Below are 25,685 nucleotides of genomic sequence, written 5' to 3'. Positions count from 1 at the left end.
TTTTACAAAAGGGAGTGGTCTGTGCTATGACTTGGTGGATTTCAAAGATGGTGCCTATTACAGCAGAGTCAGGACATGGACTCTAACAGACATAACAGATTTATTCAGGTATATAGTGATGCTCAAGAGACCATGGGGAAGTCAGAAGCTGTACAGTTGTAACCAGAAAGCTTGAAATTGCTTGTGATTCCTGTATCATTTTTATGACTCATCCTGAAGAAGTTCATTTTGTGAACCAGGGCCCAGATGGTGGTACCCTCCCTCCGCTCTCCCTCTCCATTCCCATTATTCTACGTGCACAAACATATACACACAAAATATAGCCTCTGACCCACACTGTACCTTTTCAGCCTGAGCATCTCATTCTCATATCTTGCACCTGCACCAGTTTCCAGTCTTCTAAGAATGCACTGAAGACAACCAGAGCCCAGGGAGGAAGGAATAGTCATTTCATCAGTCTTATGACAGAAATAACTGGGCTTAACATTATCACAAAAAACAAGCACAGAGGATCCTGCACAGCAGATGTCTCAACAGTATTTCTGAAGGCCAACAGTGACAACCCTCCCAAACTAATTGGTTTCATCATGTTGTTTTCAACAGACTTTCAAAAACTGTTAAAATTATGAACTGTATTAGTGATGTGGTTGTTGGGACAAAAGAGCACACTAGGAGTTGTTTAGAACTTCACTTTTTTTTTTTTTCTCCTCAGAAAGAGTTGACCAATCATCTACTGTAGAGATCATCACATTACTTATCTCATAGACAATTATATGCAACTAGGCAAAATACAAATGAAAATTTTATGTAAAACCATAACAGACTCAAAAAACTGCTCTTTGAATTGGTCAGCCTGGGGCTGGATCCCCACATGAAAGAGAAAACTTCTAAGCATTACCATATTCAAGATAAATACAATATTCATGTTCTTTTAGCCCTTGTAACACAATATGAAAATAATATTTTTAATAGGGATGCAGTAATCAGCAGCTGTCGCCATCAGATACACACCTGTACAAACTATGTGCCAATGGAGAAAGCTGAAGAAAAACTTCAGTCAGTGCAAAGGCAAAAAAGAATGAATAATGGCAAAACGATGGGAAAGGTCAACCTGTTATAATACTATCCTCACAGGTAATATAATGCAGTAATGAAAAAGCACCTGAGCACATTGGTAGTTCTGCTAGCACTCAGATATGAAGGGACAGTCTGCTCTGGCTAAGGGACAGTGATAGCTGCCGAGAGAAGTAACATATTTTCATGACTCCCTTTTACTTCAGAAATGCTAATTTAGTCTCATATCCTCAGTTTGATAGAAATAGCTCACTACTCCCTGTTTACATGGAATACAAAATGGTAAATTACCTACATACTTGGAAGTTAGGAAGTCTTTAATGCACGTAAGCTGGTTTGTTTTCTACAAATGAAGTAGTAGAAGGAGACAGCTGATACAAGAAAAGCTCAGCAGATTGCGGTACTTGGAGTAGCCTGATCAACCCATAGTTCAAGGCCAGTTTTGCATGCATTAGGAAGTTTATTCGTCTTAACAGACTTTCTTACAGCTAATTGTAGCACTTGACAGAATAGGAATAATCCTTTCAAACATAGATCCAGTATCAATCTTTCAAACAGTTATTGTTAATCCTGCTAAATAAGGTTCTACTGTCACAAAAAGCAGTATTTCCCAGGGTTAGCAAACTCATTAACATCTGCATGTTCTCCTTCATGCTGCTCAGAACTCTGTCTTAGCCCAATATGACAAACCACTAGGCTAAATCTGTCTTCATAGAAAGTCTCAAGTTTGAGAGAGCAGGTCCTATGGCAACAGCCTTCATTTTGCCATGACTGTTTTCCTTTCCACCCATCCTCCCACCAAATATTGAGCTTTTTGGTCATCTTACCTTATCCTGTTACATATTACTCAACATCCAAAACACAGGAGAGATTTTCCTTTGTGGTTTTAAAGCAAATTGTAAGTGCCAAATATAATTGTTCCTGTGCATCACCTCAAACTGACATATAAATAGCTGTACGCTGCTAAAAATGCATCGGATATAGCTTGGTGGGTACTAAGATGTGCTTGGAGTTTGCCAAATCCCTACTTAACTGAATTCACAATCCATCTGAGAGACTTGCTCTATCAGAGAAATTCATTACCTTGAACTTTATGAAGTATTCCCAAAGTTCTCAAATCAAGCATGGACACTATACAGATATTAGCTTCTTGAAGAACTTGACTTCCCTCTTCTTTTCCTCCCATGTAAAAACAAATATTCCTAGTCATTCACACTGTGCTGTACTAAAAGCATAATTTTGCAAGAGCCCATTGCATGTGTGTATATGCATATACACTCCATACTCGAGTTTAAGGTATGAAATGCAGGAACATTTTTTATTCCCATCCATTTACTTGTTAAATCTTTCTAAACTATTGAATTTCATTACATAGCTTAGCATTCCCAAATGATGTAAGTATTGACATAACACCACAGTCTAAAGTCTCCATTCTGGTATATAAGCACGTATTGATCCATGACAGAAAGCCAAAATGTTCAAGAAATGGTGATACACAAGTACTATGTTAATACATTAACTGGAATACAGCAAAGACTAATTGGGATACTATTATGACCTCTCCTTAGAAACTGGCCACTATGTCTGTGTGCCATAGCCAGTTTTGGATTTAATTTATAAAACCCAGCAGGCAAGTTTGACTTAGCTGCCACCCTACTTTCCTTCTAAAAAAAAAAAAAAAAAAAAAAAAAAGGACCCTCTTACCTGTCCTTCTCTCTCATTCAAAACCAGAAGGCTGTGTATTATCTATAACATTAAGGGGGATTTGACAGATCTTACAATTCGTTTTTTAATTCTTATAAAGCCACATTTAATGCTGAGACACTTTCTTATATGTGGTCCTCAATAGTTCTATAATATTGCCTATTAACCCCTCCCTTGGTTGTCCCTTAAATCATTTGCCTCTTTCCTTTCTCTGGCAGAGCTGCACTTTCAAATCACCAGTTAAAAGCTCAAGTATCAACAGTTATTTGTCCACCTAATGATTACCCCCAGCAACCAAAGTTCTTCACATTAGAAATTGATCAGATGAACACTGAGAATTACTTCATCAGTTGTAACAAGCAAGAAAACATTTACAAAAGCTAGAGGCAAGTAAGATTCAGTTTAGAATAATCCATCCTAAATCCTGACCAATGAGCTTTCAAAAGCAAAGTCTCTCAGATTTCTACATTAATCTTCAGCTCCGTTTTCCTTCATGAATGGAGGGGTTTTCCTTCATTTTTTTGGTGTACACCTAAATGTATTATTTAACTTGCACAAAGCTTAAAATTATATCTAAACATACACATATTTTGTGATGGGGGTTGAGTGGAAGCTTGAATAGATATGATTTATATAAAGGAATTTTGACCTGCATAGCATGAAGGCAAGAACAAGCCAAGAACATGCACTGCTGGAGACACAAAGCAAAGACATTTTTGTATAAAACATTGTAGCAACTCTTATAAACAGTTCTTACAGTGAAAGATGTGAGATCTTGAAGGTAATACAGTATTTAGGTTTGATCAATCTTAAAAAATCAGAAAATGATCTGATTTTGTTTAACCAGTAAATAGAATACTATGGCAAAATGTTACCTGCATTGAAATCATTTTATTCTGTTCTTGAGCTGCAACGCTTGACTTCATATGCACTGTTCTCAGTAATCCCAACACAGAATGGAAAAACATCAACTGTTTCATTTCAAGATAGTTTTAATTAGGTGATTACAGGGGAAAAAAAAAAAAACCATTTAAACAATTTTTATGGTGTTATCTGCTATGTCAACTTACAAGGATATGATGTAACAAACCAGTTACAAATTTAAAGGCATATTTACATTATATACTCAAAGTAATAAGCTATATTCATGTACATAAGAGAAACACCTATGGGATGAGTTAACTAAATTGTACATCATTTAGTAGAAAGAAATAGCAGTTGAGGTTTAATGGAAGCAATATACACATGAGGCACTTTGAGGTCATTAGGGTGAAAAGCAAATGGCACCAAGCAAAAAGAGAGAAATTCTGTACAGATTATACCTCAGCTTTGATCATGAAGGCTTCTTCTCCATCAAATGCATTTATTTCTTGAACTAATCATGAAGTTTGCAATTAAGATAGGCTTTCAGAAAAAAAAAAAAGAAACAGAAACAAAGCTTCCTCACCCCTCAAACCCACCCCTCCTTCTATTCATCACTGCACCAAAGGAAATGGAAATTTTATCCACGCAGCTGCTAGACTAAGGATACCATAAGGCACCTTTTAAAAATTATTTTGTTACCAGCCATCACCTTGATTTTTGTTTTATTAAGATGAATGTATCACTGTACTGGCTGCATACTGTGCCACAAGCTCTGAAAAGATTTAAAGTCTAATTTGAACCTGTGCATTATTTACGTGGGAGTTGAACATTACCCTCCAGGTACACATGAACAGACCATTCTAAAGAGAACACATCTGAAGTGGGAATGTTATATTCCAACATGCAAAATTAAGACATCCTTCAAAACACCTGTTTCCTTAGAGGCAATTGGTTAAGCCTGCCTAGAACATCCCTTACATAAGCTTTAGAAAGGCATCTGAGTTTTATACCATCATTTGCTGCTATTTACTAAGTGGTTACCATAGAAATTGCAGATTATTTTCAGAATATTGCTTTAATCTTGCACACAGCTGTAGGTGTACCCTCATAACTACTGAATTGCATGTGCAAGTGCACAGACACACCTGTGCATATTCAAACAATTCACATCACAAAGCAAAAAGCCAGGTCTCTTCTGCATGAATATCCATATGCCTTCACTTGCTACTGGAAAGAACTCCAGAAGAAAGTACAACTCTTACATCTACTGACAGAACCCAAAGAATTTTCGTTTCATTCCTGATTTTTAGGCTCTTATGTAATAGATTTAAAATAGTTACAACAGCCTAACGACATATTATTAAACCATTTTTACTTTCAATTAACACTAATAGTAAAATCTCAGAGAAAATTTAATAGGAACGATGAAATAAAGAATCCCTGTAAGATTCCAGGATACTATTTTGTAAATTCATAGTTATAAGCTCAAAAATAAGTTGTGCTGCACCAACAGCCTGTTAAATTACCTCGCAATCAGAGCTTGTGCCTGGATAAAGCCTGAATGTTTCTCCGCCAGTAGATGGTGCACGAGTGCCGCTGTCATTTGACTTCTTCCCTTCCTTCACTTCCTTTCAAGGGGAAATATTTTTCATGGTAACCGAGGCTTTCATTAAGCGAGGGACTTAATATGCAATGATGGTTTCCCAAGGCTTAGGTCTCCCTTCCACGCAACACAATGCTCCGCTACTACACACCTGACGAGCTACAGTTCTGATGTCCAGGGAGAGGGGAGGAGTAAGGGTTGGGGAAGGCAGTTCTCTTTTCCCAAATGTTTAAGAAAGTAGTTCATAAGAGGAAAAATAAATTTTACTTGCTGTCAAAAACAAAAGATGCATGGATTTAAGAGCCAGTTCTGGACTGGGTTTGCTGTATGTCCACCTTTCATTACCCTTCTCACACCTGCAAACATGGATAAGATCCCTAACACCAGAAAAAGAAGAAAGTATGTGTGCATCATTCTAAAACCAACCTTTCCGTAGCTGTATTTTTGCACTTTTCTTCACTGATCTTAAAAAAAGGCAGATTGCAAATTCCATCACAAGAAGGAAAAGTGAACATGACATTTCATTAACGTTTTTTTTTTTTTTAGATGGATCAAGCCTTTAAAGAGGAAAGCAGAAGATGAAAACATTTTAGCAGCGAAGTGGTTAAAAATGTAAGATGAAAATATTAATGCACACACTAATAAAAATATTAAAGCATATATGTCATATAAAATACAGTACAGGACCAGGAGTTTCACTATGTTGTATAGTGCTCAGAGGAAATTGTTAAACTAATTTCTTTCTGAATTATATACAGAATAGGATTCTACAGCATTTACCTATATACAGCCAGCAAGTTCTTTTCTTAGGTTGTTCATACCTCTCTTCACTTTGAGTTAGGAACCTAGCACTTACAAATATTCAATTTCTCTCATTCACAAGAAAGACATTACCATTTTACTTTTTTTTTTTTTTTTTTTTTTTTTTTAAGTTAACAGTCTATTCCAGGCAACCAAGTTAAGCTGAAAATGTGTGAAGCATGAAAATCAACCAGAGTAGCAGCTTTCAAATATATAAACAGTAAAAACCAAGACTGCTGCTACAGCATCATATTCTTGGACTTAATTCATCCAATCTTAATACAAAACTAGAAGCTCTTTCGTAACTTCTACAGTTATCAATATATGTTTCTTCTTTTCAATGTGAAATAATACTTCGAGATGATCTATGTACACAATGTGGTTGATTCAGGTTGTAATATAAATATAAATGTTTTCTTTTAAAAAGTATCTTACAGACAGATGATATACATTTGCTTCTTTTACTTCTGGGCTACAAAGGAAAATTCAGGGCACTGATACATGCAGAACAAAAAGCTACAGAAAATATACTGAAAATGCATAGGAAGTGAGAAAAGTCAGTCGTGAATTTTTTTTTTTTTTTTTGAATTTAACAAGAAGGGTACTCTGAGGACAATCTGCCCACTCCTGCCATGATAGCAAATAGGCACTTTCCCTAATGAACTATTTTTAGTGTTTCACATATCTTCAATGAGAAGTAACTGTTTCTTACTTCATGACAGCAAAACACGAAATGTTCTTAAAAAAATCTCTAAGGGTTAATTGGTTAATTCTTATTTGAAAGTTAAACAGTAAATACAAAGCCACAACAAATGTCGTGCACAATATCACATGTGCATACACACACGTGCACGCGCACACCCACTCTCTCACCCCCTTCCCACTCCCCAGCCTCCCTCCAAATTCACTCAATTAAGTTCACTCCAATTTTGCCTGGGCTGTAATTTATTTCTCAAGTCTTCTGTTGTCTTTTGTTGTTCAAATAAACAGTAGTTTTGTTCAAGTAAGAAAAAGTTGCAGTTCAAAGTAATGAAAACAATTTCAATTTTGTTATTAATCTTGTTTTAATCATAGTACTTGATAAACAGCTGAACAGGATCCTAGTTTAACAGAAGGATAAACAAGAACACTGATGACAACTCGTTACAACTGTCTTAATGTACCTTTTGCTTAATGAACATCTGTATATGTAATAAAAGTATTTTTGGAGGACACCCCAAAAGAAAACAACTTGCTGGTTGAGCAACAGAAACAACTTCCTTTTTGCTATTATGTTGAAATCAAAGTCATTTATATATAAAAATAAATGTTATGTTCTAACAAGAACATTTTAGACAATTACATCTGTGCTTAACAAAAAATATTGGTCACTCAAGACTAGAATAATTAATATTTTAGAGGTTTTTAGATTATCAGAATGTATGGATACAACTCAACACAAACTGTAGCTGAAGGGAAACAGGACTGAAAATATTGATTTGTCCATCTGGAATAAAAATGCAACTAAATTAACTAATTAAATATTTAAAATACTACCATGGAATGTGACAGTAGATATGGTCCATACCTACTAGATCAGAGGGAAGGGAAGTATAACATGTAATAATTCGTACCTTACACATTTAGTTAAATATAAACATTTGTTATTTATACATAAAGTCGCTTCCAAAAAACTATTAATAAGTGATTTAGTTGCACTTAAAATCGGTTTCATTTCTCATTTGCTGAGTATTAACTTTTCTTAATCTTAAATCAACTGTCACTAGTGCACTTTTAGTTAAAATTTCCCCTCAGGTAAGTTTTAATCCTTTTAAAAGAGCCCCCTCACCTAAACCATGAATGTACAAAGTGGCAAAAGTTAATCCCTTTTAGTATAATCATAGTTTATATACTCATTTTATAGCCAATAATAAGAACAGGCTTTCCTTTGCAAAATCTCCTTCACAACTTGCAACAAATGCCACGCGCTTAAAGGAAATAGGCATGGCTAGCACTTGTAAAATGCCAAGGTCTGACAAGTCTCCTTGCTTCTTCCACATCAAGCATCTCTTACATGAAAGAAGATTCCCTTCAGCTTGCCAAAAAGCTTCTACAAATCCAAGTTAGATGCTTCCTGGAAACAAAGATTTTCAGCTCTGTTTGGCACAAGACTGATTCATCCTGCAGCTTTATGCTTCCCTCCGCAGCACCCACATACCTCACCGCAGTGATGGCATGCTCTCAAGGGGAGGTAGCAGCACATACACGGAGCAATGAATGACAGCGCTACCAGTGCTAACCAGCGTAAGCAGAACTTGTCATCACTAGTGTCACATGAGCAAGGATCAGAGAAATCTCCTTCAGAGTCTGACATGCAGTGATACAGCATGCTCTCTGCGCAAAGCATGCAACTAACTTGGTAGATACATCTTTTAATAGGATCTGGAGCATCTTGACATTTTCCTCTGCCGTTATCTTCATGATTAAACCTTTCCTGGCAGTATATACAGCGGGAGCGCTCACCATCCTCTTTTCTTCTTTTCGAGTTTTTAAATTTTGATGAGGAAGGCTGAGTTTTAAATACCACAGAACTCTTTGAGTCTTTCAGGGAATTCAGCTTAGTTCCATCCCCACATGGGTATAAATAGTCAGATTTTTTACTGTCTGATTTAGAAAATGGTATATTTGAGTCTGCATCATCCCTCTCCAGGTCGTTCTTCCACATGTCAGGATGCCTGTAGTCTGCATAACGACGTATCAAAATATCACGAGGGTTTATTCTTACGATTTCATCTTCATCCTGAAAGCTAACGTGTCTGATGGACTTTGGTGGGACCTGAAACAGCAAAGACAAGATTAGTTTACTATAGCGAAGTTCTAGATTCATGTCCACCTACGATGTAAAAATTGGAGTGCAGGATTTTTTCCTTGCCTCACGGAGATAAGTTTTTCAGTTTATTTTCTTGCCAGTACAATTTACAGACTTCCCCATGATATTGGCACCATGAGGTTTCATATTCCTTCCTGACTTTTTACTCTGGATATTTTGGCATCCACATAAAATTTGATGCTGTTCTTTTTATTAAGCTCAAAATTTGGGTTTTAACATCTTACAGTAGCAATTAATTCCACAGATCAATGGTGCCTTATGTGGCTTTGCTGGTTTCGTGTGTCAGTGACAATCTTTAGGATTAACTCCCTGATACATTCATGTTGAGTTGCTCATGCTATCTAAGGAGAAGCTTTCCTTAGCCTTTATTCCTACTCTGAATATTCAAACTTCCCCCAGTTTTGCTACTATAGTACTGAATATAGGTTACTATAGCTGTAGTCTAGATTTTGCCATATGAAGAATAATATTCTGTAAGGTTCAGTAGTACGATCAGACAAGTTTCTTGTCCACAACAAGTGGCTTCTAAATGCATCTCACCCTTAATTACAAACACATACAATACTTTACTGAGATTGGTTAGTTTAGGACACCAGTGGACAAAGGAGTAAGTACTTTTAAAATTCTCAACTTGTAAGGAACTGACGATAATTTAAGACTTTTTACCTTAATGGACAAGTAACAAGGAATGCGCTAAACATATACAAAGCAAACAGAGATAAGAGAGTTCTTGTTTATTCTGTCTCACAATGAAAGGGCAAGGGGGTATGAAAAAGTTTTTGAAGGTGATAAATTTGAAACATCAGAATTGGAATACTGCAGATCTTAGATACAAACGTAAGATAGCAGACTGCCATGGAATGTCACTGAAATCACATTACAAGTAACTTCTAAGAAAATGTGCAAACAACAACAAATAGGATAAAAATTTAGCACATGTATGGAAGGAGCTTCTGAAAACAGCAGATAGTCCAGCAAAACAGCAAAAGTCTCAGTATGTCCCAGTATGCCTGCCTTACAGACAGGCAATTATTTTCCTACACTGTAGGGCTATTATAATCAGAGCCAGAATATAACTGAGCTTTAAGTCTAATTCTGCCTTTTTTTTTTTTTCCTCCTGTCAAGTGCACAGTCTGCAAAACATCTCACAGAAAAGACTGAAAAGCACTGCCTAACCCATTGGCCTGAAAAATTCTCCCAGATTCAGGAATTACTTGGGAACACATCTTTGGCATCCATATCATAGCTTTATTAGTACTGATGAACTTAATGAGAATTAGCATGTCCCTAATCTGCTGCAGTGTGAAACAAAGTGTTACTGAAGATGACGTTTTAAGTTTACACTTCAGTTTCACTTTGCATGTGTCCATGCTCCTACTGCATGGAAGTCTGCATGTCTCAATGTTGCAGTAGACGGCAGAAGAGGACAGAATAGCTTCTTAAAATACTCTTACATAATCAGAAGTTGGCATATCTGTAGCCTGCTCTAACCACCACTTCCCTGCTTGGTAATCCTTGTGTGATATACATCAATTACAGAACTGTGATTAGAGCTGCTTTGCCCTATGAGCTTCAACTGCAGTATGCTAACATGAACAATTTTTGTCTTGGCTCCAAGCCACTTAGTTGGATTTCCATGAGATCTAGAGGATACGGTGTGAAGAAAGGCCATATCCTATTCAGCTGACATCACTGCTTGTCCTTATTTTCCCAGGCTCTTATGCAAGCTGGACAACCCTTTACTTATAAAAGCAGACTGCTTCCAAACTCTACTTTGTTTTCAAAAATGAGAAAGAGTTACTGATGCTAAAACAATAGGCTATCTATGAATAATTGCCTTTTTTGAACCATGAACAGCAAAAATTTAAGGGGAAAAAAGTATCAAAAATGTCACTGCATATGTTACAAGCACAAAGGATCCTTACCCCACTATTCAAACAGAGCACTAAGCATGCATGCAAGATAGTAAATGAATTGTTTAAATGAAAAAATAAATAAAAGAAATCCACCCTAGACCTCCCATTTCCCAGACATTAAATAGCCGTTAAAGATCACTACAAATACCAACAACTCTAAAATCTGATCTCTCCTCAATCTTTATTTGTTTGAGCATAACACATAACCAGAACTTATTTCTTTTAAATCTCCAGCCAAACACCTACAAAAATGCTTAAGGTTTGACATATTACAACTGTATGTAGGCAACTGATAACTAGAAATCATTAATTAAGAAAGATAAATGCTAGAAAACTTGTGATAAATGCAGGAAAAATTTTGGAAGAGCTTTATTTATAAAATATTTACATATTGGGTATTTACTGGGATCTATCTGAAAGCGTAAGATACATAAACTTACAAACTATATGAAGCCCAGATTTCTTTTGGCACAACTACCAGCAAAATTCAATGAAAATAACAAACCTAGTCCTCTAGATGTTCACAATAATATCTCAGTACAGGTGCAAACTGTGTAACAGCTGAAGCAGGAAGTGAGGAAGAATATTACAGCCAAATTCCACAGAGAAGCTTATTATGAACATAATTAGACAACTGGAAATCAGGGAGAAAATTGTTGTTGACATGGCTGAACTTACTAGTACTACACCCTACTTGAAGGGTTTCACCTTTACACAAGGCATGGACACTTGCTCAGTACTGCAGCCTTCACTGAGTTCCCTCAAACAAATGGATGCACCTGACTGCTCTAGTTGAAACTCTATGATACAAGGACAACAGCAGCCGAATATAACATAGCAAAGCACAAAAATTAACTGAAACACACACCCAAAGATGAGGAGCTGAAGGACTTAAGTATTGTTTTTTTTTTTTTTTAAATAACATCACTACAAGAAGGACATTGAAGTACTGGAGTGTGTCCAAAGAAGGGCAGTGAAGCTGGTGAAAGGTCTAGAGAACAAGTTTTATAAGGAAGCAGCTGAGGAAGCTGGGGTTGTTTAGCTTGGAGAAGAGAAGGCTCAAGGGAGACCTTATTGTACTTTACAATTACCTTAAAGGCAGTTGTAACGAAGTGGGGAAAGCAGGCTCTTCTCCCAAGCACCAAGTGATAAGATGAGGGGAAATGGCCTCAGGTTGTGCCAGGGGAGGTTTAGGTTGGATTAACGGTCATTAATCACTTCTTTAGTTTCAGCATGTACTATTTGACTTACAAGCACAGTAAGTATTCAGATCTATTTACAGCTAATTGAAACAAATATTGGTATTTACCTCAAAATCTGCTGTGCCACATGGTCACATGCACGGAGCTCAGCAGAGAGCGCAGTGTGTGCATGTACAGACTGTGAGGTTCTGTTGACTTGCCTATGTTCTAATGTGCACTACAGGGCTATGCAAAAAGCATGGTATGTTTTATATCACAGCTTAAATTATTTCCTCACTAGCTTATTCTATATGTGCTCTTAGAACATACATGCTGTTTAAGCTAATGCACTTTTCTTTACAATGCAATGAAGACTAACAGCATATACATCACTAGTTAGCGCAGCCAATATGTATTAGTTATGATAACCTCATCATCCATCTTGCTCAAAGAAATTCTTAAATTCTCTTTGCAAGTAAACGGGAAGAGGGAGGAATACTTATCTTGACAAACAGAACAAGCAGACATATGAAGTGACATACAAGAAGATAATTGGCACAGATCAACAATAAAAATTCATAATTTTAAACTTTCATTAGTTCTCCAGATTAGACAGTTTCTTCTGCATAATAAGGCAGTTAGAAAGCAGCTGATACAAGACTTTATTCCAATCCTATCTTTCTTTGCAAGAATGACCCAGCACACAAAAAAGTGTTTTTGTGCAGAAATATTTTCTGATGAAGTGCTCACAACTACTTGAACTTTCATTCTGCTTTGACATGTGATATTAAGCTTCTTCTAAAAGCTTCCCAATCTGTTTGCTTCTAAGCATTAGACCCTCAAATTACTTGTTATCTCTCTCACTAGTAAGTCTACCTCTACACTCTACCAAAATGATCAGTTCTGTGAGAAGAAAGCAAAAGGTATATTGTTAAAGAAAAAGCTGCAACATTGCCTTTCCAATCTCATGTCATATAAACATGACATCTTTTCAAAAATGTCAGTACATCAGCCTTCTTCAAGTTAGTGGTCTTTCCTCTTTTAAGAACGTCTGCTAACTGCTTAATACCTTTCATGCATAACCAATCTACACTTTTTCCTTCTGTACCAATGCTGAATATTTTAGTTTAATAGGCAGTTAGAGAGCATAAACAAAGTTTCACTAAAAATATGCAGCAGAAGCGCCCCACTGTGTAATGCACCCTAAATACCCACTTTCAAGATACTTTAAAATATTTCTAACCAAAACACTATCATTAGTATAGACATAACTGAGATTGAGTCCATGGCCAGTTTACATTTTCTAAACAAATTTAAATAACTGTTCAAAGCTGCAAATACAGAAGTCTGTAATACAGAAATTTGACTTTGAATAAAGTGGAGGACTTTTTCATGTAGTCTGCCACAGGTAAATACCTTCACAAAGCATTACCTCTGCCATAATAATGCTGTCAAGTTTCAGCTGCAAAGCTTATATTGATCACTTCAAGAAGTCCAGACTATAATACTACAAACAGGGATTTAGAATGAGAATACTTTCTTGTCAGACACTGCATCCTCTGCCAGTAGTACAGCAAGCAAAGTAAGAATTGCTTCTGTTGATGGTCTTACCTGGTTAGGCTGGTTAGGAAAACAGGCTCTCCTGGTGTTGAAATCCTCAAAAGCTGAAGGCCTTAAATTTGAACTGTTGTAAGGTTCACTGGTTACTACAGTTTCGTGTTGGAAAAGGTGATCTTTTATTAATGAACCTGATGTGTTTTCTTGAGTACTCTAGAATACAAAAGAACACTCCTGAAATGATTTAGCATTTACACAAAAACTGTACCAAACCCACCAAGTTCATGTATAAAAGCATTAACATTCTACACAGTTTGTTAGAAGCATTTAACAGTTTTTTAATACATTTTTAAGTACATATAAATGCGCAAGTACTTTCTTAACAATGAGTCAGCCTTGGAAGCTGGGAGTTGACTCTCTGCAGAGCATACACAGCTTGGGGGTTAAAGACACAGGCCTTTAACTCGCTTGCCAAATCAGACATGAGGAACGTCTTTAAGGTAGGAGGGGTTAAGCCCAGGCCCTGAGACGATGCTTTCTCTAGCTACCCACCAGGCTGACAGTATTTACAAATACAGAACTGGAGGAAAACAATTCTGAGACTAATAAGGCTAAAGCTAGTCAGACCTTTTAATAAATTAAAAAGCAATACTGCTTAACAGATCAGCTGGAAAGGAACAGAAAGTCAATTTTAGCATATACTTGCTCAATTAAAATATCTAATTACAGCAAGTGTGTATTAAACAACTAATGGCTGTCTTTTTGAAATTAAGGTTATATCAGGCAGTTTGATACAAACATGAGACCATGTGGCAGTGTATAATGAGATATCTATAGGACGTATGCCACTCAGAATGAGGAAGAGGAAGTATGTTTGGGTGGAACATGGGCTTGTAAGATGATCCAATTTTCTGAAAAGAACAGAAAAACAAACACTTCATTCTTTAAGCTAACTGACTGGGATGTACTTAGGATACAGTGGAACATGTTGTTATAAACCCCATTAGGTTGCCAAAAATGTTTTGTTGTACAATGTTGTTTGCATTGAAAGACACTGTAAAGTTAACTGGCTGTCATCATCTGATAGCATTGAGAAAACTCTGGCATCATCCCACTTCCAGCAATAAGAGTGTTTCAGTTTTAGTATAAGGATTTCTCAATAAGGATTTGTACACATCAAGAAAACATGAATTGTGCAAACAACAGAAAAATACTGCAGAAAACTACTGAGGAAGAGGCAAACCTGAAATTTTGGCAGGTTAAATACTAATACTGAATTTTTAGTTTTTGTTTATCAAAATCTTTAAGGAACTTATTCTGAGATCGCATTAGCACCTGATGTATATAAAAGCCCTATGCATCAAATAATACATCTGGATTAAGTTGAAGCAGCTGCTCTGCTGCTAACACTTAGAAGAAAATCATCTCATCACTAAGAATTTATATAATGTTCAGAAGCACTGAGCGGAAAAAATTAAAATTGAGTACTTAATTAATGATCAGCTTTAATTAATACCAGTGAACATCTAGCCCATGAAAGGAAAGACAGTAGTTCAATGAGGTCAAAGTTCAGCAGAAAAATGAAGACTGAAAACTCCAAAAAGAAGCACTTTTTGCAGGTCCTTGAGCATGACAACACTACTAAGCAATCAACCCTGTATTTTCTGGTCAAATACTGCTGGGAAAGGAGTACAAAACAATGTTAAAATGACTGGCAAGAGTTAGATTTCAAGGAAGTATGCTTATTTTAAGAGCAAAAAAGCATCAAATATTAGTGCAATATCAAACATCTTGCCAGCAGGATGTACTCCTGCAGGTACGTTGCCCAACGACATAAAAAGCTTCCAAAACATTGTTTCGAACCACAGGAGACCTGCATTCAGAATGAAGAAGAAATGCCTACAACTATTTTTGGTTTGAGCAATGTTATAAATGCTTACGAGCAGAAACTATTTAAGCTAGAAACACACTTTACAGCTAGAAGGCATTTTACAGAAACCACAGTAAAAAGCACTACCTAACCTACAAGTTGAGTTCCCTTAGAGCTATTATCAATATGAGTGGTCTAGCGTGAAGGATGAAGGAGGTGCAAAAACTACTACTCCTTCCTTCCCAGGGAAAAAACAGACACTCGCCCACATGCCAATCATTATCCCTGGGTGAGCTGTGCAATGAACAATTCAATTCATTGTTCAAAAAGAACAATGCTCAGCTTACCAACCTGGACACCGCAGGTAAGTGGATATGGCCTAACTTCCGATCTTTAACAAAAATGAAAAGTGAGTAGGTTATTGACCATCTTTAGCCTACAAATATTCATTATGCAGAACTACAGAAATGCTAGATGAATATCCCGAACTCTGTGTTTTTAATCAAAGTGATAGTTTAGACACAGCTAAAGCACGTTTACTAGTATCAAAAAGGCTTTCTTTGGACAGACACTTTCTGCTCCAATATGATGTTTTATGACCAGGTTATAAACACCTGAAAACCTGTATTTATAATGGGAATATTGATGACCTGACAGAAGAGGCCCTAGAAACAAAAATGCTATTGTATTGGAAGTGCATTCAAGTGAAAAGCAAATGTGAAGTTTTTCACAAGAACTAAACTTGGTATATTAAATATACAGAGTATTACACACAAACACAGATGCACGCATTCCCTTTTTCTACTGTCCAAAGCAATTACACCGCCCACATTCAATATCCTTTAACCACAGCCTGCAAAGTACAGTACTGGCATAGGTTATTCAGTATCATCTGTAAAGTAACCTACGCCAGTTTTTAATGCACAACGGAAATCTGGTTTGCTCCCAGCTGCTGGTATAATAATTACTGTCCTATGGTTGCTAAGAGATACTCTGAATTTTTTTCCAAGACTACTAAAACATTTCTGTGCACACAGGCAAAAGGATGCTGGGTAAAGCAATAAAATGACTCCAGCTGTAGCTCTCCAGCAGAATTCAAAGCCAGATGACAGCTGTAGAGAAAATGAAAACCAGACTGAGCTTCTCTTCTTCTTCAAGTTCTCTCTCCTTACTTCTCCCAGTTTGCCAGAGTTAAGTCTGGGAGAGAATTCAACATTGTTCTGCAAACATTGTTAAAAATGTTCTGCTCTAAGTAAGTTTAATGATTACACAGAAGGATGTATGAGAGACCACATTTCCGCTGCATCCCAGCTCTTGTTTTTACTTCCCATGAGGCTTGAAAATCTGCTGTTTGATGCTAACCAACACAAGAAGAGTTTACATTTTTGTCTGTAACTTTTAATTGTGAATAAATGATACAGGTTTCAAAGACGTTTGAATAATGTATTTCTGCTTTAGCTGCTTCTAAGATGGAGCAATTACTTCCATAGTTGGCAAAGAAATTCTATTACAAGCAGGTATGTATTTCTGACACGGACTGAGATATTACATAGATTAATCTGAATGTTTTATGCAGTTTAAAGTTAAAAAAAATAAAAATATGGCATTTGACATATTTCTTCCAAGGCTCTCCTACCTGAACATATAAAGCATGCTATTTCATACTATTCCAAGGAAGAAGCTAATAAATTAAGACACAAAGTGTAACTCTGAGGAAATAACAGAAGGATGGAGATGTAAACAGGCTGCTATAGATACTGGCAAGAAAAAAAAGAAATACCTCTTTTTTGAATACTACACCACAAAGAGGTCTAATAAACCTAAATAATTTTAGCTCCTATATTATTAGGTATTTAGCTCCTATATTAAGTTGATATTAAGTTAATATTACTTTTACTTCCAGGAATTACACCTAGTAAAATAACGTACACTGAATATTGCTAATCTTTAGTGCTCAATCATGTAGTATGTTTTTCTCCATACAAACAATAATGTCAAGTGTAAGTTATTTCAGATTTCCTTATAAATTATAATGTCAAATTATATTTGTAAAATAAAACTTGTTCAAACCTTTGCTTACAGACAGAATAAATCAAATGCTCACTAAAATAAGTTTATTTTCAAAGAGGCACATGAACCATTTAGGTCTTTCTCGCCTGCACCCAAACCACTGAAGTTGTGTTTAATTTACAGGACTTTTCCCCATTCGTATTGACAAAAACATCAATGTACCTATTTCTGAAAGCCAATCTTTTTCTTTCTTTTTTTTTTTTTAAATAACCCACAAACTTATAATTTATAAGTCTTCAGTTTTCTTCTGCCAGTAGTAAGAAACTCATGAGCTTAAGTGCTTCATTTCATTTTTATTACTTCAGAACTGTTAAAATGCTGATAGCCTCTACATAACACCAATGTCTGAATCAACAAACTGACAAGACTCAACTGCTGTATTTATCAGTTCTCAAAAGTAAGACTTCTGCATTCTAGTTTCCAAAACCTACATAAAAATATTTTTAAATACACGAACTCTAGATTTCATTTAGTTAGATTTACTTCTAAGAAAAAAACACCAATCCTGATTTTTTTTTTGATAAGCTAGATCAGATTTAGAGTGAGAAGTTTGTATTTGGTAGAGGACAAGAATCTGAGCCAATCTCTAAGCAAACAAGCAAACTGACTTAAACAAGCTGCTTGTCTACTGCATTCAAAATAGCTAGTTTTATACCAAAAAAATCCAAGCCTCCTACCAAAACAAATTCCCAGTGTATGTTTCCATATAAATACATATACATTTGCAGTGTTTATTTACAAACACTGCAGGAAGTCAGACAGCTCTGCATTAGCTTACTTGTATGTTTCTATTTCAAATTAATCTAGTAGAACTATGAATGAGACTTATTTAATGATATGAACAATTCTTACATAGTATGTTCATTAAATAACTAAAAGTAATTTTCATCATTTAAGCAATCTTTAAAAGCAAGCATGAACACCTTAAATGATTTTTTTTTTTAATACTAAGCTTTTAACATTATTTGTTAACATATCTATGAAGCTACAATGAAACTACGTCTTCTTAAAAGACAGATTTGATCTTCATTAAAAAGGATGCTTTCTCTGTGAGACTGTATTTCAAGTACATAAAGTCTAGTAAGCTGAGGTCCAACAGCATGAGCAAAACACTAGCCTAGAAAGCGCAAGACAGGAGTTCAATCTTTTGATATACATTTAAGAGTTGCACATACAAGTTTTGATCAACCCTTATTTCTACCTGCTATATCTACAAGATGTGATAATACCTACTACATGTAGGTATTGAGGTAACAGCAATTTGCCTGACTAGATCAGAAAGCTATGCGTTTTGATCTTTTTTGGATCATTTCCTTTCCTTTCTGTAGCACAGATTATAACTGGCCAGTAAAATAATTAATGAAGTCTGTTTTGCTTTATTCATCACTAATCGTCTTGATTTTTAAAAAACAAAACCAACAAAAAAAAAAAACAAAAAACACAAACCACTGCTAATGAAATTTATGTACAGAGTTAATACTATATCCATATTTCAAATGTATGCGCTAAATATAGGATTCCTAGAACAGCATAGGCAAAACACCTTGACAGCAGATGATCTAACTGATTAAGGACCAATTAAAAATAAAGTTTACATACATATCTCAATGACATACTGGGGACTTTATTTACCACGCTAACTAATGATGTACAAATGAAACTGAAGAATACCAATAGATACGACAGTTACTACAGGGAGTAAACTGAAATAAATCCATAAACCAAGATGCTATGAAAAGTAAGCATGAAATAACCCTTTTCTCTTTCTGAGAAAAATATATTCTGATGTTTTAAAAACATTAAGTAGTCATAAGCTCCACTGTTTGATCTTTCGTACTTCATTCCTCAGAGGTAACAAATGGCAGTTATGGAATATTGTACTGATGAAACATTAGTGTACATGAGGGCAGCTGGGATGCTTACATGCAGGTGTAAACCTCTAACCTTCTGCCCACACTCTAAAACGTCCTTCCATAAATATACTTCAAAACTTTTAGTAGGACTTTTAATCAAAACTACTATTAGATACTTGGGAGAACAGCTTATGGAATAAAAGGGAAAAAAAGAAATCATTATGCCTTTAAACTATTTGTGTGTGTATATACATATGTATATATGTGGGGATGGACCAAGTCAGGCTCCCCAATACATAAGTTAAACCAAATGGTCTTACCAGTCTTTCAAGTAAACAAATTTATATAGACACACACACACACACATATATACACACACAAATTTATACACATGCACACATACACACATATAGTGGAGTAAGTTCCACTTGCAAGAGAATCATTCTTGGAAGAAGGGAATTAATCACTGAGCAGAATATGTCCACTATTTAGTATTTCCCAGGATTTTGTTCTTGATGACTAGACCTGTATTTTGTAACTAAAATTCTATGCTGACATTCATAACTCCGTAATTATGGATTAGTTATCGATACATAAACTTTATTTAGATGAAGCATAGCTAGACCAGGGATGATTCAGCCTCCCTTGTACTTCTCCCCTTTCTCTCCCCCTTCCCTTCTGGTACTGTAGTAGGAAAGCAATTCTAGTATTGTTTGTTTCACTTTGGTACGCAGAGATATGGTTAAAGAAATTGGCTAGCTTTCTTGCCTCTAGAAAACAGGTAATTCTTATCTACCCAGAGCATGAATCCACAATTAGGCAACACATGTTGTGGTAAAGTCTTGAAATATGTTTTCCTGTATAGAATGTGACAGAGAGAGTTTTACCAGCACTTTGCACCAAACTGGACTGTAACCATAAGTACATATAATAGATGTTGTAAATTAACTTTTTTCCACTTTTCTGAAACCAAACTTTGTAAACATATGAAATCACAGATATTTGCTTCAATTTTGGCATCCTTATATAGAAACATTGTAACTAGGCAGCATAATCAAGAGGTAATTAGTTGCCTCTAATCTCATTAGGCCTGTAGAAATTGCTCAATGATTAATCTTGGCAATAAAGCATGTTTAAACAAGTCTTTTAAAGCTTATTAAGGATAGCATTAACTTTGGCCCACATTCCTCCACCCTGTCAAGAACTCATTCTTACTATAAATCCAAAATATTCAATTTTAAAGCAATTTTAAATGCCGTAAGATAAAGCACTGCAAATAAAGAGGAACAACAGGTGGTTGAGTGGCCAACTCTTACACAAAGAAATTTCTTCCACCATAAAACAGAAGGAAATCAGGAGACACTTCTGCATTGCTACTGCATTGCAGCATCCTTTCAAAATACTCCACTGCCTCGTGTAACAATTTGATTCTTCAAAATAGGCTGCTAATTTTCTTGATTTTGTGTTGCAGAGGTTCTACACTGCATCCATCCATACTGATAAAGAATTTAATATTACATAAATGACAAAACTCCTTTCCTGAAGAAACCTCTTGGGAATATTATCAGTTTTCTGAAAATTCACTAAGACCCCTGAGCCCACTTGTTTCTCCATCAGCTTCACATTAATTTAAGTATCTTCAGTCTAAGAAGTCAATGTTTGTGTAAATAAAGAAAAGGCTTTCTCTGAAACTATGAACAGGGAAGACAAGATTACAGGCACACACAAACAAGTAGCTTTTAGTCAGTTGCGTTACAGCTATTTACTGTATATATATGTCTACAATATTTGTTTATATTACTAGCTTTTTAGTTACACAGATTCTTGCATGTTACCAGGCAGTGCTGCAGTATTTGATATGGTATTTGTGTAAAGTATCGTAACTCTAAAGCATAATGGGTGGTAAGTTATCAACTCTCCTGCTATTATGACCTCTAGAAATCAAATAGTACAAATAAGGATCTGTAAAAAATCTGAATCTCAGCAAGTGACTACTTTATCTTCAGTGATTTTTTTTTTTTTAAATTATCTGAACTTCTGCCCTTGTTTAGACTAGATTCCTCTACCATTATCTCAGCATCTTTTCAACCCCAATCATTCAGTGTTGGAAGTGTATATCGCTGCAGAGTGTAACCTAGGAAAACAAACAGGATGTGCCTGTAAAAGAAGAAGAAGATACTGATCCCTCAAGCTAGTCTGAATAAAAACGATTTTCTCTTTACTCCAAAGATGACATAACCTAGAAGATGCATTTTAAACTGAGACTCATGATCGTTAATCATTCTATTGATTAAATATTGACTTCTTAGTTTAGGACAGATAATAACACGAATCTTCTAGATCACTGTTCTGGAACTTATTTCATTAAATTTAATTTTGCTGTTGCTCTTATTTGCTTATTCACACTAATTAAACAAATCATTCAAACATTTTATTCAAAAAATAACTGCATAATTAATATAAAAACTAAAATACTCACTTGAAAGCAGTCTTCTGCCACTTCAACATCATTTTGGGAAGGTGGATAGCCTACAAAAAAGATTAAAAAATAAAATGGAAAAAGTTATTATTTTATTTACTGTATACTGCTTTCAGAATTGACACCATTCTTCAATATCTAACTATGATAAATAGGCTTGTTTACTTTTTTAACCAGAAGATCATCCTATTTCAAGTTGATTTTACTAAGTATTATTAATTACTATTTTCTGTGATTTTATTACTAAATATTCCTAGCCACACTCCTATCTTCTTTACACCATTCTTACGAAGGATTTTCAAAGAGTCATTGTAAGTCTGAAGGAAGGGAATATATCCTTGTTAATGCAGCATTATGAAAATTAAAGGCAGATATATTTGGTTAGCATGAATACATGTCGTGCTATGTTCTTTTGCTATAAATCAGCAGCAATAGCAACCGTGAGATCCTAAGACAGAAAAGGAGTCACTGTCTCGTTATTTCTCTTGCAGGGATCAGCACAATTCAAAGTCATTCTAATATGACAAAAAGCATTTTCCTTCAAAAACACATTTCACCCTTTGCTAATATGGTAACATACATTAAAGCCCCCCTAAATTCACAGCACAATTTTTTTTTTTTTTTTTTTTTTACACAAGCCTGAAAGACGTGCTTTTTCCACTCAGTGGATACCTGTTCTCTGCCATTCCTCTCTCCCCCCACCTAACACTATATATATATCATATTTTCAAAATATATTTTTCATATATCTCAAAATTGAGGCATTAAAAGCTTCAATTTGTTCACTAGGTTCCATGAGGTCAGTGAAGCTCTAGAGCCAATTAGGCATATCATTATTAGAGAAAATTTTTCTACGGTCCCATCTAAATCTGTTCTCAGAGCTACTGTGTCAACTGTTAGTACACAAATTCAACTATGAACTGAAATTATCAGTAGATAAAAAGAGATTTCAAAAGGTCTCAAGTCATTCGATTTTATAGTTTAAGAACACTGAAGCTGTAACAAGCTTCTGAGAAGATGCAAGTAAGACACTAACACTCCAGCTTCCTCCATTTCATCACCTCTAAAAAAAAATAAGGCAATCCTTTTTTATGTAGAGATGTTTTGGGAATTACCTCAGTATTTCTTGTGAAACGATTTAAGATGCTTGGATGAATGGTACTTTCAAAATGCCAGAAATACTATTTAAAAACTGTTACAATCTCAATATGTTATTGATCAATCCACATCTTTAAATACTGTTGGCACTGAATCAAAGGACTTTGCATAGTATCGTCTCCATTATTTAACACAAGAAAAACCATCAATGCTCCTTCATCTGAATACATGCCTTGAGAAATATCCTCTACTGCTCTCCGAATACCTCTATCAAATGCTCTTGCATCAGCAGGACTCTGAAATGTGAGGCCAAACTTTTTGTCATCAATCTTCCAGTGGTAAAAAGTTGGAGTAACTTTGTTGTAAACGAGGTCCTTCTTCAACGTGCATTCCAAGACCACCTTCCAGAAATAAGACAGAAGGAAAAGGTATCACTGGCTAATACAGCAAATTTGAGAACAAAATGTAGCCTTCATAAATTACCTGAAAACATGCATCAAAAGAGCAGATAAAAGCCTCTGTTTAAATTTCTTCCTATTACAAGGATGTAATTTTAACTTAGTTGCCATTATGGCCAAATTATGCACTAACAGCTACTGATAGGGCAGTATGGGTTAGGGACACTGTGTACTGAGCAAATCTTCCCAGCCTCTGAGGCTTCTCATACCTGCAACAAGCACTTGTGTCAGTACACACTTACTAGAAGCTCAGCAAACGAAATAAACCTCACCTTGAAAAAAAACATTAGTGTACTAATATCTAGTACTACTGGTAGTTTTATGTGTATACTTATTCTACGCATTTTTTGAGCGCTGAACTAACTTTATGCTGGTTTCAAGGCAGTTTTCTTAAAGAAAGGCAGAAAGAAAATACAGGAGAATCGTTTTAAAACTGAAATTAATCAAACTACAAGCTTCTTCTCCGTATTACTGTCTGTACTTAAATAAATGTGTTTATCGTTCATTTTCAACTATAAGGGAAATAGTTATTAATAACAACACACAGAATTATTTGGCTACAAAACCATTACAGGTATACATACACAATGTTATCAAGCTAAGTCACAGGCTTCATATCTTTTCCCCACTAAGTTAACTGAGTTTTTACATATATTTGCATATTCAATTTACTTCAAAAATTATTAAATGTAATATTGATGCATTGAATGTTTCTTGATACATAATCTGAGATTAACAAGAAAGTCTGAAGGGATGTGCATTGATCTGTTCCTGTATCACCAGGTGTAGTTAAATGCACTGCAAGATAACCTGTATCTCTACATTCTATTAGGTTCTGAAAACCTACACTCAGAGTGGAGCAAGGAATTTTAACATTTTATCATTTCTACATTAAAAATTAATATTCTGAAAATACAGTTAATTTTGTTATGTGTGCAGCTTTCTTTTGGACAGAAAAATGCAAGATTTCTTACGACGTGGGAAAATTAAGTTAATTAAAAACATAATAGAAAAATCTCTAAGTTAAAAAAAAATCTGTCTGTACTTATTCTTACATATCCTTTGCATTCTTCCTCTCCTTTCCTTGTCTATTTATTACATAGGCAAGTATTTTTTTTCCTCCTGCTCTTCATTAGTTATTCCCCCTAAACTGCAGCCCACTGCTAATCATCTCCTCTCAAGTTTTACTGCCTCTTAACCCTGTCTCTAGAAGGATGGCATTCTTTCCACACATACAAACCCTTTCAGCATTAAAGTCTTTTTTTCTCAACTCTGAGTACTATACATATGTATATATTTTTACTGCCTAAAAATTCCCTACAAGGCACTGCAGCAACAAAAATCATTCTGCAGTTCTACGGTGTACTAACTGATCATTCTTTGTTATTTTTTGATGATTTTAATCTTGCCTCCTCCAAAAAGAAAAGCAGTTCAAAATGAAGACTTCTCACACCATCACATTTTCTTGATCTGTGATCACTTTGGGGAGATCTCTGCTATATTAGACACCAACTATTTTCACACTGTATTTTGCAGGCAGTTTCATCCAAAAATCAGTAAACAGTACTATAAGGCTGATTTTTTAGTATCTCAGTGAACACCTGCTCCTGCAGGAGTTAATACAGATTTCTTTACACTGAAAATACTTATCTGGAAGATTAATATTTTTACAAGATACTAGCACTGAAGATAAACTAATGGAGTAGAACTTTAGAGGGTATGATTTGCAAACCAAACCAAACAATCCCCGCCACCCCCCAAACAAAAACTCAACCTACACAACATTGTAGGAAACAATCATTAACAAAACAAGCAAGCATCCTATACACCAGCATAATTATTTTCAGCCTGATTTAAGGAAACAATGAATTTGACAGGACAACACTGATTTTACAGCACTAGAGATGTATGAAAACATACCAGTTAATACAGTAGACGTATGTTGAAAGGGGAAAAAACACTTGCATCAAAAGTTGCAATTTTCTGAGTTCTCGAATATCCCAAACACCACTTATTTTTTACTACACTTTTTTTATTTATGGTTGTGATCTCTCCAGATTGTACGTGCAGAGAGTATCACACAGAGAGTATCATGCTTTCCCGCGTGGCTACTAAAATCTGTTTTCCTAAACCTTTTTAAGTAGACCACCCCTAAGATTTTCAGTGATAGCCACAAGGAAAATCTATGAAATTGTGAAGTAAATGAATATGACTAAAAATAATTGCATTTCTTAATAAACAAGGGCTACTGTTCTGACAGTTCTCTTCACTTGGAGAGTTAATATAAA

The 25,685-nt window shown here is 35.3% G+C and overlaps 1 protein-coding gene across 4 annotated transcripts in view; it reads right to left on the bottom strand.

The window, feature by feature from the left end:
• Positions 1-7,091: 7,091 nt before the first annotated feature.
• Positions 7,092-25,685, bottom strand: part of SPRED1 (sprouty related EVH1 domain containing 1) — a 57,288-nt gene continuing 38,694 nt past the window's right edge. For 3 of the 4 annotated variants that reach the window (XM_035540132.2, XM_035540134.2, XM_035540133.2), the window contains exons 3-6: positions 23,172-23,340; positions 21,842-21,891; positions 13,624-13,782; positions 7,092-8,861 (exon numbers count right to left, since the gene is read on the bottom strand). In XM_035540132.2, coding sequence (XP_035396025.1) covers positions 8,202-8,861; positions 13,624-13,782; positions 21,842-21,891; positions 23,172-23,340 — 1,038 coding nt within the window. In that variant the 3' untranslated portion in view covers positions 7,092-8,201. The remainder of the gene's footprint in view (positions 8,862-13,623; positions 13,783-21,841; positions 21,892-23,171; positions 23,341-25,685) is intronic. The other variant, XM_050711363.1, reaches the window with a different exon arrangement.

The sequence above is a fragment of the Cygnus atratus genome, chromosome 5, assembly GCF_013377495.2.
Source record: "Cygnus atratus isolate AKBS03 ecotype Queensland, Australia chromosome 5, CAtr_DNAZoo_HiC_assembly, whole genome shotgun sequence".
NCBI classification, from domain to species: domain Eukaryota; kingdom Metazoa; phylum Chordata; class Aves; order Anseriformes; family Anatidae; genus Cygnus; species Cygnus atratus.
Note: the sequence above shows the minus strand (reverse complement) of the source record. Positions and strands in the feature narration are given on the sequence as shown.